At 37.0% G+C, this 13,612-nt stretch overlaps 1 protein-coding gene across 1 annotated transcript; it reads left to right on the plus strand.

The window, feature by feature from the left end:
* Window positions 1-1,941: 1,941 nt before the first annotated feature.
* LOC130080306 (calpain-1 catalytic subunit-like) lies at window positions 1,942-10,061 on the plus strand. The gene is made up of 12 exons (XM_056245665.1): window positions 1,942-2,076; window positions 2,306-2,550; window positions 3,926-3,998; window positions 4,158-4,276; window positions 4,366-4,499; window positions 5,323-5,497; window positions 5,765-5,839; window positions 7,411-7,496; window positions 9,148-9,222; window positions 9,303-9,463; window positions 9,761-9,924; window positions 10,023-10,061. Exons 2-12 carry the CDS (start codon window positions 2,314-2,316, stop codon window positions 10,059-10,061), a joined length of 1,338 nt encoding a protein of 445 aa, XP_056101640.1. The 5' UTR covers window positions 1,942-2,076; window positions 2,306-2,313.
* Window positions 10,062-13,612: the final 3,551 nt, after the last annotated feature.

Consider the following 13,612-nt stretch of genomic DNA (forward strand, 5'->3'; position numbering starts at 1 on the left):
TAAGATTGGTCTTGTTTTAAAGAAGACATTTGGCAGATTTTTGTAGAAGTGAAATAAATTAAGAAAGTGAAACAGAAAAAAAGTTATAGAAGTTTGAGTTTATGAAAATGTACAATGTAAAAATTTTTATCATTCATATTTTATATAAAATATATATTTTCAAAACCTGGGCGACTCTAAAACTGCAAAAAAATCAAAGCCAAAAATCTGAACAAGTTGTGTTTCAAATTTTAGGTTGATATCTCAAAAAATTAGCTTTCAGTAAGATTTTGTTTGGGCGCAGTACCAAACTTTTTCACTAGATGACAACCAGACTCCATTACTGCCCATATAAGGGCGCCTCCATTTCCAAATGTGTTTTGAGTGATATGAACCATTATTTCCACAATTTTCATACAATTTATGAAGTAGACATCCTATTCAGAAGTAATATGAGAAGTTTGGCAGATTTTGATATGATTTCAACCTCTAAGAAACATAAAAAGAACACACATGTGCGTTTTAGCTTCCTGCCACATCATAAAAAAAAAAATCTTTATATTTAAAAAAAAATTCAGACCTTTTTTTAAAATAATTGAATGGATGCTATCTTTTGAACTCTTGGCATGAAAACAAACTGAGGTTTCTATCCTTCTTTCATGATTTTTCATGTTCATCACTATTTCAAAATAAAGGTCTAATCACGCCTTAGGAGTATGAAAATATTCTTGTTGCAAATTGATAAATTACGGCTCCTCTGTAATTTATTTTGAAAATCAATCACCAAATATGGAAACTAGAGATTGTAAGCTTTCAAATGATATATATTTTGTCAAGATTAGTTTAGGTTTAGTATAGGATATTACTGTTTTAAAAATGTAAAGGATTTGGGCCCACCGGTGGGCCCGTGACACTTAAGGGGTTAATCAATTTCCCTTGTGGTGACCATTGGCTAGTCCTAACAATGTAGGTGATTTCACATTTTACTATTCTTGTGGGGACATTTAGTCCTCACAATGTAATAAAAACAAGAGCACACATTACACACACACACACACACACACACACACACAGTCGATGGTCACCAAAACTGTCTGGTTTTCCAACATTCTTCAAAATATATTTTTTGTTTTGCAGAAGAAAGAAAGCCGTACAGGTTTGGAACAACTTGAGGGTGAGTAAATGATGACAGAATTTTCATTATGGGTGAACTATCTATATTTAATGCGCAACATAATACATTGAGGATAAGTACCCAATGAATAAGAATTTGACTTATTAAAAAATATACAGTATATCAAAACAAGGTTTATGTGTTTTCCTGGACTTGTAGCTCTAATTGAATAAAACTGTTTTAAGTGGTTCCTCTAAAAGTTGAAATATTCTATTGTATTGCTTGTAGAATTGTGGTTCTCTGTTCAGTCTAGCATCACTGTGATGTTCCGTATTCAAGTAATTCGGGCAAGGTTTCAGTTATATGACTATAGTATCGATTCATTGTTCTTTTAATGAAAAGATCATGTCAGAAAAAGCTAAATGGATAAGGGCTGTACTTGCCTGTTCAGGACACAACAATAAGTATTCTATTGAATTATAATTGCCCCACCTCCAAAAAATAGAAAAAAGGATTGGAATGTTACTGTCTTCATTTTATTTCTATAGATGAAGTCTAAGTTTTATGTAGTTTGTTGTTAGACTGATGCCACAATGTTCTTAGTTACTGTTCATATGGTCATCTTTGTTTGTTCTTTTGTGATCTTATCAACCGATCTAACACACAAACCTTTCCGTCAAAACATTAATTGGCTTATTAGCAACAATCTTAAAAAGACATTTGCAGTTCTTGAGCGCTTTCCGCGCTCATTTGCATATTAAATTGTTTAGAGTTAAGGCTATGGTGGAACTGTTAAGAAACTGCACAGGTGGGAGGAATTTGGAAGTCTTTATCAGTTTACGTAAGTGTTTCTGAGCAAAACAAAACCTAAACACTGCTCTACACCCTTCCTGAAAACATCATTCGCTCTGAGCACGGATATCCAGAGCCTAGGGCAGAACAAAGAGAATCGGTCAAACCCAGTAAGAGAAAACTGCTCAAAGGTGCGTTGTTATTCTTGAAGGTGAAGTATATCATTTATATCTTAAAAACTGCAGTTTAATCACTAATTATATTGTAAGTCTCTTAAAAGCTATCAAGATGTGTCTTCCAAAGGGACAAGAAAAACATATTATAGTATAGTGTTGTGTCATCTCACCAGTAACAGATGGCAGATGTGAAATTTTAATGTTTTTCTCTTTATATTTTTTCCTGAAAACTTGAATTGTACAGCTGTAAAAATGCCGCCACCTCGTGTGAACAGAATAGCCAGGGATGAACAGCCGACAAGAGACAAAACGGGCACTCTTGACGTCCCTTTGAAATTCTTGGATCAGGACTACCAGGAGTTGAAGAAGAGCTGCTTCACCAATAACAGGAGATATGTTGATGAGAAGTTCCCTTCAGACAGCAGCTCCATTGACCCAAAGAAGAAACTTGGATTGGATATGGAACAAATCAAATGGTTGAGGCCATCAGTAAGTCCTGTATTGACTTTCCATCTTCAGACCTTCAGAAACTTTCAAGAAGAGTATATAGACATTATTGTTTGAACAGATCTAAAAGAACTTGTTGAATATACCTGTCATCATCAAATGTTGCAAAATGACTCTTAGGGCTTATAACAACAGGTTTATCTGTAGGATTTCCCAACATTTTTATTTACAATTGTGGCAAGGCATCTTAAAGGCACGATATGTACGATTTTTGGATTAAAATGTCCATAAACCACTAAAACAATGTTATATATTTTGTTGACGTGTTTCCAACAATGTTTAAATCAAGAGAAATCAGGTATTTCAACCAGTGTAACGGCCCGTGTCATTATGTAGTCTGTCAATGACATATCCATGTTACTGGTAGAAGACGTTTTAATATATTGTAACACGTTATGTGTTAATAATTATTATGCTTTAATATATTATGTGTTTTATTAGATAGGTGAGCAACTGTTTGGATACTTTTATTGACAGAAAACGAATAATTGTTATATAGTTCTACACGGTTAGTCCTCCTATTGCTTGAATCTCTTGTTTTCTTGATTTACCGCGTGTAACATGTTTGTACCATGCCTCAGAGACAATGTCATTTATTCAAGTGGCTAACATGGCATAATCAGAAAGAGCTTGTAGTAACAGTACAGCATTTTCTCCACCATACAATATATTTTAAAAGGAAGTGCATGTCATTTAGCAACAGCTTTTAATAATATGATATTCTAATATCGATCTAAGTTACTGCAATGTGCAACAAGTGTCTCATACCAGCCACCGAGCGAACGCACAGAGTAACGTTAACATAACTTTCAACACACTCAAATGTATTTTAGTAAGATTGTAAAAAAGCGCTGTTACACCCCACAATTTTTATTTTCTCAGATAAAGTGACCTGTATGAGAAGTAATTCAGCAAATAAAATTAGGGGAATTTAAGTGATCAAACATTACTGTAACAAAGTTTAAGTTCAGGAAAGAAGGTAAACTTTAAATGTAACTAAAAACAGCAAGGTAATATGTCCCGCGGCTCTCGGCCTCGCCCTGCTTCATACCACAGTAATGTTAATAAAATGAACACATTAGATCAATCATTAGTCCTGTTGGATTGCTTTCCATCGGTGTGGAGGTGAAGAAGACAACTCCCATGATTCCACTTTCAGTCACGGCATCATCAAGCTACGCCTTTGTTATTGTTTTGAAACAGGACCAGAGTTGGACCAGGACCAGACTGTGCCTTTAAGTGTCTTGAAAGCAGATTCGAAATACATTATAGGAGTCTAAATGTCTTCTGTTGTTCCCAAATCCTTAGGGCAAATTTCATTGTATAATGTATTAATTTAATTAATCTCTCTCTTTAGAAAATAGTGGCAGACCCTCAACTCATTGTTAAGGGGGTTTCCAGGTTTGACTATTCCCAAGGATCTTATTTAGGTATGTTTATATCTGTGTTTATTTACATACTCCAGTAAGTGTTGGTTTTGAATGATACTGTATCTATGCAGTAAATAGCATCACTCCATATAGACCAGAATGCCTTTTGTTAACTCAATAAAAGATCTATTTTTGCTAATGTTTGTGCTTTTACCTTAGGAGACTGCTGGTTTCTTGCTTCAGTTGGAGCTTTAACCTTTCAGGAGGATGTCATGGACCAGGTCATGCCAGTTGACCAGTCATTTGGTGAAGATTATGCAGGGATATTTCGCTTTAGAGTGAGTTCTTTGGTCTTCTTCAAAATAACTTAAATACATTTTATGAAATCAAATGATCAGTCCTTAAACCTTCTGCTTTATTCATATAGTTCTGGAGGTTTGGGAAATGGATTGACGTTGTCATTGATGACAAACTGCCAACAATCAATGGCGAGCTCATTTTTGTTAATTCAAAAACATCTAATGAGTTTTGGCCTGCCTTGCTGGAGAAAGCTTATGCCAAGTAGGTTTATTCTTAAAATTATTCTTCTTTAATAGTATAAAATAATGTTTGTTTATTGAACATACAAATATTAGGTTACACTTGATTTTAAAGTATGTGTACTTACAGTGTACTTACCCAAGACAGCACTGGTAATATAAGGCAACTGTACATGGGTAAAGGTTAAGTTCAGGGTTAGTACCTAGTTATTACCCAGTTATTGTAATTGCTAAATAAAGTTGGTTACACTTTATTTTAAGGTGTCATTGTTACAGTGTAATTATACATTTAGGTCATGAGAAATAATTAGCAACTATACATGTATTTACTGGATTAGGTTAGGATTAGGATTTGGTTGAGGGTTACTTGCATGTAATTATACATAATTTACTGTTATTACTTTGGTAAGTACATATAACATACGTAACAAGGACACTGTACAATAAAGTGTTACCATAAATTGCTACCAAATATTATTTAACCATAATTACAAGAGATGTTGTCCCTTTTTATGTTTTGTATGTACCCTGGTTCTGAAGTATTAGACATTGTCACAATGATAACAGTCCGAACCCGGTCCTGGAGGGCCACTGTCCTGCAGAGTTTAGCTCCAGCTCGCCTCAACACACCTGCCTGGAAGTTTCTAGTAAGCCTAGTAAGACCTTGATTAGCTGGTGTGTTTAATTGGGGTTGGATCTGAACTCTGCAGGACAGTGTTCCTCCAGGAGCAGGATTGGACACCCCTGGTCTATTTTAATCATCAACAATTTGAGTAATCCCACAGAATCAATCATTAAAGGCTTGTTGGTCCACTGTATATTGAAATGTAGAATGGCTTTTACAGGGTGTGCGGCTCCTATGCTGACATGCACGCTGGTCTTGTGTCTGAGGCGCTGTTGGACTTCACTGGTGGCGTCCACGTGCACTATGAAACAGCAAAAGCTTTTATTGATTTGTGGAGCCTGATGCACCGTGCAGAAAAAGCAAAGGCTCTGATGGCCTGTGGCACCTTTCTGGGGGTAAGCAGTGACCTTAGGCTTGTCCTTTCATTAACTTGACAGATTATCACCATGTCCATCTAAAACACTGGCACTGAAGTATTTTTTATTAAAGATTTCCATGTTGAATTAAATACAAATTACTATAGTGAACATTTCTAAAATGTAAGATGTAGGAAACAATGTACAAAGCATTAGCTGTACATAAAACAATCTGTTCCTATTTCCTGATACATATTTCATCGGGCAGCGTTATTGATTCAATGTCTGTTTTTCATGCCATATCAGAAAACATCTGAAAACACAGTATTACCCAATGGCATTGTTCAAGGCCATGCATATACAGTGACTGGGGTTTACAAGGTAAGTCTGCACAGAATCAAATGTCAGATTACAGTGCCATCAGATTAGACCAGGGGTAGGCAAGTTCGGTCCTAGAGAGCCGCTGTCCTGCAGAATTTAGTTCTAACCCTAATCAAACACACCTGAACAAGCTAATCAATGTCTTCAGGATTACTAAGGCTATAGACCTTACGCACCAGAGAAACAAGCGCGCCGTCATCTTTAGAATATTGTCTTTGAACTTCCGTTTTTGCGGTCACTCTGTATATTTCTATGGCATCGCTGTCGAGGAGTAATTAGCTGGTGAAGTGGATTTACTTATTGTAGAGTTAACGAAAGTTATCATAAGCATTGTAAAGCAGATGTCTTAACAAAGGTCGACCGGGAATTTGTTTACAAGCCGTTCATTCATACCTATGCAAGATCGCTGTGAAATTACAGACCGGAAGTCAAAAGACAACGAGCGCAGCGCTGAAAAGGGGCAGGGCTACATAAGGTCTATAGGCGGGAGAGGTTCTTTTCAGTGTTGGAGCCAAACTCTGCAGGAGAGCGGCTCTCTAGGACCGAACTTACCCCTGGATTAGACAGACAGACAGATAGACAGATAGATAGATAGATAGATAGATAGATAGATAGATAGATAGATAGATAGATAGATAGATAGATAGATAGATAGATAGATAGATAGATAGATAGATAGATAGATAGATAGATAGATAGATAGATAGATAGATAGATAGATAGATAGATAGATAGATAGATGGTTGGTTCATGGTTAAACTCACCAGGGTTCCTTCAAATTCCAGTCCTCAAAGAAATATCAAAACATGTAAAAATCTTGCTGTCTAGCAACTTTTTTGAATATGTTCTCCATATGAGCATCACTTTTTCCGTTGCATCATATCCCGTCCATTTAGTTTTAAAACCTCCTGGACTTTAACTTTGTGTTGAATTCTTGAGTAATGCCCTCAAGGCTCTGTTCTGGGACCTGTCTTCACATGTAACCACCTGGGAAAATTTTCAATAAGCCTGAGGTTGATTTTTATAGAAAGAAGACAGGTGTTTAACTACAACAGGGGTGCCAAATCCTGTTCCTGGAGATCTATCTTCCTGCAAAGTTCAGCTGCAACCCTGATCAAACACAACAGAACCAGCTAGATCTTCAGGAGCGCTTGATAATTACAGACGGGTGTGTTGGATCAGGGTTAGATCTGAACTCTGCAGGTTTGATCTATAGGAACAGGACTGAGCACCCCTGAACTACAACTATACTTGCTTCTCATATTAACCATTTTTGTTATTGTGGACACCAGTATTTATTTACTAATTCCATTCAGCTGTATTCAGCATGAGCTCCACACTTTAATTTGTCCTTTGTTCAGCTTACATTCGTTCCTGTGTATCCCTTATGTCAAGCCTGTGATTTTGCAAGAGAAGTTTCTTGAAATAATGTTTTATACTTTATGTAACTCAAAGCATTGTGTTTAGACACTTCAGTGCTGAGGTAAATAGGTTATTTCACAATATCCCTGATGAAATGGCATATTCTGTATTTATGCATTAAAAATGTCGTGTCATATTGTATTCTACAGGTAACATGCCAAAAAAAACCAGTTCAGCTGGTGAGAGTGTTGAACCCTTGGGGAAAAGGCGAGTGGACCGGTGACTGGAGTGACGAGTAAGAGTCATATGAAATTATAGGTTCACTAATCACAACACCGATCAAGCGTCATTCTTTGTTTGTACCACTAGATGATTCATGACTATTATATAAAAAAAATTCTTAACAGGTTTTAGAGTTATTAGTATGCTATATATAACTTTTTTTCAGTTAGAATGTTAGCTTTCAAACTGAAAATCTTTAAAAGTAATTTTGTCCCCATCATATGTAGTATATTAGATACAATATTAAGCCCACCAAGCTAAATACCATATTATTTTTTTCTAGTTTTTTATTTTTTATCAAAACATCAACATTTTAATAATTAATTTTGAATTATACCACTACTTTGGTTTGCATGGATGCTGCCATTTTTGAAAGCTGTCCCCATGAATGCAAAATTCGTTTTTTTGTGTGTGTGTGTTTTTTTTTTTCAATCAAGATGGTGGTGATGGTGGGGGGTGGGGGGGTAATTCCTTGAATATCTGAAGAATAACTAAAACCTTAAATGTTAAGATGGCTCCTGCACTGAGAATTGTTTATTAGGCAATGAGGAAGGTTGCATGTGACCAAAACGTTTGCCGTTTCTTCATTGAAGTAGTGGTTTTATCTTGCAATTGTCAGGTTTCCTTCATTGTTAGAGTGTGCAGGCCTTTTTGAATCTTAGGGAACGTTTAAATGACAAAAATTTATTAAAAATGTAAAAGTTTTTACTTTGCTTTTTGTGCGTACAGACGATAATGTTGTCAAAAGTATAAACATTCACACGGATTCGCAAAAACGATTAAAAGCGCCGTATTATTCATGCCAGGCCAGTAGTTGGCGCTGTCACTTTGTAAAGAAACACTACACGCCTATAGACTGAACATAATACACATGTGCATGACATCACCGGTTTCACAAATTTGCGTTTTTGTACTTTATTACACAGAAATTATAACATTATCGTTTATAAAAACTCGCACGGGCCCCAAAAACGCTGTTGTCGTGTAAATAAACGGCCAAAACGTTTTCTGTTTCTAGTTTAAAATCTTGTCTTGTTAAGTAATGTTTACACTAACATAGATTAAATCGTTGGAGGTTAAAAGTGCTGTTGATTTTTAATAGTTACATCAACGGTCACTGTCATTTAAATCGCCGGAATCTGCCAACTCTCATTCACTGAAGGATATTTTGAATGAATGAGCTTTTGTTGCCTTTAGTCAGTCTTTTGTTATAGAATATACCTTTAAAAACAATAGCCAGTTTTTTAGTGACATCATCTTCTGGGAAATGACATCATTTGGGTGGGGAACAAAGCACAAACATCAATTACTTTTAAAAAGAGTTGATGAATTCTGATGTTTTGTGCTGGTCACTGTTTCATTCACATTTCAGCCTGTTAAAATGATAGAAATCGGTTTGATAATATAACAAGATGGTTAAAAAAAATCTTAAAATGGATTTTAAATTGACAAAAGCTAACTTTATTTCCATTCTTCTTGGTATCTTATTTAATTCTGTGCCTTTGAAAATTCAACTATACCCTTTTAGAGAAATACTTACAACAGAAGGTTGTACGTTCAGTTCAAAAGCATATCTGTTTTTTCCCTCTTTATTTGCTGCTGTTAGTTTCTCAGTTAGCATAACCCCATACAATATTTTAATATATGCTTTTGCATAACTTTAGGTCATCGTTGTGGGACAAAGTGAGTGAGAAGGAGAAATCCATGTGTCGTTCTTTGGCCAATGACGGAGAGTTCTGGTGAGCATTAAATGTAGTTTCAGATATGATCTCTAGCATTAATGAATCAAATGTTTTCAGTAACTAATATTTTACTGCAGGATGTCAATGGAGGACTTCACCAAACACTTTGAAGACCTTGATATTTGCTGCCTCAGTCCTGATTTTCTGGACAGTTCCTCTGAATGCAGATGGACTTCCACATGTTACAAAGACAGCTGGGTTGATGGGACTACAGCTGGTGGCTGCCTCAATAATAAAGGTAGCTCATAATATATAATGAGAGAGAGTGGCATGTGAGCATTTCATACAATTACATACTAGCATTAGCCTAGAAATCTAGACGCACCCTAGCGGCAGCAAAAATCATTTCGCTGCCAGTGCTAACATCTTGATGTAGGTCTGGCATGCCAGGCTATACTAGCATGCAAGAATAGAAATATTAGATACAGCATGCAACATGCTTTTTGGGTGTCTATACATAATATTGGCCAAAGGGTTTGTGTGTGTGTGTCTACTCCATGTACCTCAAATGTCTGATTCAATGGATGTCTTATAGACTCTTTCTGGACGAACCCTCAGTTTCGGGTGAGGATTGAGGAGCTTGATAAGGAATGTAGTGGTCAGTGCCCTGAAAACATACTGGTGTCCCTCATGCAGAACCATGAGAAGAGAAACAGAAGTGAAGTTTCTAACTATGCCATCGGCTTCTATGTTTTTGTGGTCAGTATTAACAAATAACTCTATTGGAGTCAAAGCAAATACAGTAATTTTGGTTTCCACTTATTAATGGTGTGCTATTCTATTTTCTACTTCAACAGATTCCACCACAGGCAAGTAAAAATATCATTCAAGCTTAAAAGTGTTAAACTTAGCTTTTAAAATGCATAAATTACATGGTATTAACAAAATAAACTGGTTGCTTGAATACAAGTTTATATTTAATTCTCCTTTAGATGAAAGATGTGAAGCTCCCGGACAAGTTCTTCTACCGCAAACGCCCCATTGCAAGTAGTGGGAACTTCATCAATGCAAGACATGTGATGAAATTCTTCAACCTTGAACCAGGAGAGTATCTCATTGTACCGGCCACTTTCAATCCTAAAGAGTGTGCAAAATTCATATTGTCCATCTTCTCAAAGAGTGAATCCCATAAGAGAAATAAGAAACCTTAGGTGGCATATGTATGAAATGACCTATCAGTGAAACTCCAGATAAATGAAAAGACACGACTGCAGTGCTGACAGTTTCATATATCAGTGCTATATTCCCTGGGGATTTTTGTTGTTTACAAGCATTAATGTTTCTCTTAATCTATTGTTATTTAATGTAATATCTGAATTTGTGAGCTGTGAAATTAATGTTATATGTCACATTTATTGTTGTTTGTGAAAGGTTTTTAATTTTCAGTCATGTTGTAACGTTGTGTTTAGGTCAGGTCAGTCAGTAACATAATGACACCTTGTTAATGCCATTTCAGTGAGTGCCCATCATGTCTTCAAATTAAATAAAATCGTATAGAATTGAAGTGTCACAAAAGATCCAATATAAAAAATAAATAAACAAATAATTATTTTCCCATATTTCAAATGTCTGATTACAATTTTAATATTTGCTGTGCTATAAGATTGACCGCTGGTGCGGCTGCGTCGAGGTTTTCAGTTAAACTGCTCCAAATCCATAAAACTAGTTATTTATTGCTGGATAGTGTTTTGCTCCATTTAGTTTCTGGAGGAATAAGTGAAACGTGCCCCTGTACATATTGAACTAACACTGCAGCTACGGGGTTCTTACAGTAGAGGGCAGCAGTTTACTAAGTTACTCCTTGGGCGGAGTGATTAGTGCAACATTGAGCGAACTCTCTGCTCATCACCACCATCACCACGGGGCTTCTCAGGTGCTGCGATTAAATCACTCCGCCCCAAGTAGCAGTGCTTCGCCTTCTGAGAATAGTTCCCAGTAGGTATGTTATAATAATTAATAAAAGATGCCTGTGTCTCATATGACCTTGTTATTTGTAGACACTGTGACTATACAAATCACAACATATAAATAGGAAAATGTTGGCTTTATTTTGTCACTTATTGGGAGCAGTATGCTAGCTGAAGCCATTTACTTCCAGTCTTTGGCCCTGTCCACACGGACACGGGTATTTTTATAACCGTGACTTTTTTTACGCGGTTCGGCCATTCGTCCACACGAAAACGCACTGAAACCGAACATTTTTGAAAACCCCTGCCAGGGTGAGGATTTTCAGAAACGCCGGTTACAGTGTTGTCGTGTAGACAGTGAAACCGGGGTTTTTGCCTTGCGACGTCAGAGTGTGCGCCGTTATCAGCTGTGTTTGACATCAGATTTGCGCTTCTGATTGGCCAACGTGGCTTTAGGGTTAAAGGAGAACTCCGGCGCAAAATGAACCTTTGGTCTAATTACACATTGTTACCTAGTCAACCGTTATCTGAGATTTGTTTTCATGATTATCGAATGTAAATAGTTTTATCTCTAAAAACAGTTTAGCCTATAAAGCTAGTATAACGCTAGTATATTGGGCATAGTGTAATGACAAATAAAAATCGCTTGTTAATACCACTAACAAGGCTCAAAATAGCCCCACACTAGCACGGTAGCATAATGAGGGTCCCTACCTTCAAACCGAAGCATTGAGAACTTTGTCAGTGTCCAGACAGTTTAATAAGAAGATATTTTAAACATACAGTCAACTTCGCGTATACAGGCAGAAGCCATCTTTGAAATACAGCCTTTACCAGTCGATCTACGAACGCCGATCCAAGCCTGCTGTTCGCGCTCACCTTATCACAACTTATAGCTCGTTCACATTCTCACCAGCGCACTTGGATCGGCGTTCGTAGATCGACTGGTAAAGGCTGTATTTCAAAGATGGATTCTGCCTGTATACGCGAAGTTGACTGTATGTTTAAAATATCTTCTTATTAAACTGTCTGTACACTTACAAAGTTCTCAATGCTTCGGTTTGAAGGTAGGGACCCTCATTATGCTACCGTGCTAGTGTGGGTCTATTTTCAGCCTTGTTAGTGGTATTAACAAGCGATTTTTATTTGTCATTACACTATGCCCAATATACTAGCGTTATACTAGCTTTATAGGCTAAACTGTTTTTAGAGATAAAACTATTTACATTCGATAATCATGAAAACAAATCTCAGATAACGGTTGACTAGGTAACAATGTGTAATTAGACCAAAGGTTCATTTTGCGCCGGAGTTCTCCTTTAAGGTTTATATCACCGCCTGCTGGCGTAGCATGCTCTTGACCGCGCTTGATTGCGTGTTTTTACGTTTTCATGTAGACGGAGACCGAGCATGTGTGGACGGGATTTTTTTTAAAAACGCTGTAGGAAAAACTCCGGTTATAAAAATACCCGTGTCCGTGTTGACATGGCCTTAGTCCTAATAAGCTTGACTAGCGGTGGGTGCGTCAGACAAAGTTACGGCACGCACGGAGATGAAAAGAGTATGGAGATGAAAAGAGTATGTATGGACTTATCTAACTCTGAGGGATACGGTGAATAAGCTAAAGTCCCAAAAAGTCGGCGTGTTCCTTTAAGAGATATAACCAGTTTAGATGGAGAGCATCTCAAGCTGAATAGCTAAAGACATTAGCTATAGGCTATCCATAATAGACACGATATTTCCTTGAAAATAAATTCCAGCACAGCACTACAGCAACTATAATGAAATTACCCTCTACAATATAATGCTTTACTATGAACTCTGTTTTACAACATTTCAAATCCCTCAGTTCTGCCATCTCCAAAAAGCCCAAAACAAAGTGGATTCTAGTTTTATTACAAGCTCTGTCGCGTTCTCTTTTTGCCAACATACTTTTCCCGGAGATTGGAGATTTAGCGCTGCTGCATTTCTTGCTCGTTGTGACAAACTAACCTGGGGTGCGTTTCCCGTACAACGACGTAACTCGACGCTTCACTACCATAGCACGATGCATCTTGAAGAAATAAACTAGCTAGTCCCGACCGTTTCCCGCAACCGTAGAGCTCGGGATCGTGTCGTCCCGTCGCAATGCATTGTGGGAATCACGTAATTAAAATTGTAACGTTTGATAATTAGGTTTAATTTAGGTTAATTTAAGGAAAATGGTTCAGAATTGCTGTATTGTGAACTGCTGTAATCGGTCTCACGATCGAAAGGGCAAACGCCTCATAAATCATGTTAGTTTTTTCCCCCAATATTATACCGGATTACAGAACTAACCGGACGAAAACAGTGGATTATTGCACGTATGATAGATGAGTAATTACTCCTGAAGTGTAACAAACCCGCATAGACAAGCTTCATAGCTCACAGAATCTGTGTGTGTGTGCGTGCGTACACTGATGCTTGGTTAACGTTAGTGCAAACGAATGTTTTCTCCG

The sequence above is a fragment of the Rhinichthys klamathensis genome, unplaced genomic scaffold (genome assembly GCF_029890125.1).
Source record: "Rhinichthys klamathensis goyatoka isolate OS25496 unplaced genomic scaffold, OSU_Roscu_1.1 h1tg000032l_1, whole genome shotgun sequence".
NCBI lineage: Eukaryota > Metazoa > Chordata > Actinopteri > Cypriniformes > Leuciscidae > Rhinichthys > Rhinichthys klamathensis.

What these genes read in the sequence shown, in the direction of transcription:
- LOC130080306 (XM_056245665.1), top strand. Translation starts at nt 2,314, where the DNA reads ATGCCGCCACCTCGTGTGAACAGAATAGCCAGGGATGAACAGCCGACA. An exon ending in CCTGTGGCACCTTTCTGGGG is followed by an intron (nt 5,498 to 5,764) that starts GTAAGCAGTGAC and finishes ATGCCATATCAG; the next exon opens with AAAACATCTGAAAACACAGT. An exon ending in ACCGGTGACTGGAGTGACGA is followed by an intron (nt 7,497 to 9,147) that starts GTAAGAGTCATA and finishes GCATAACTTTAG; the next exon opens with GTCATCGTTGTGGGACAAAG.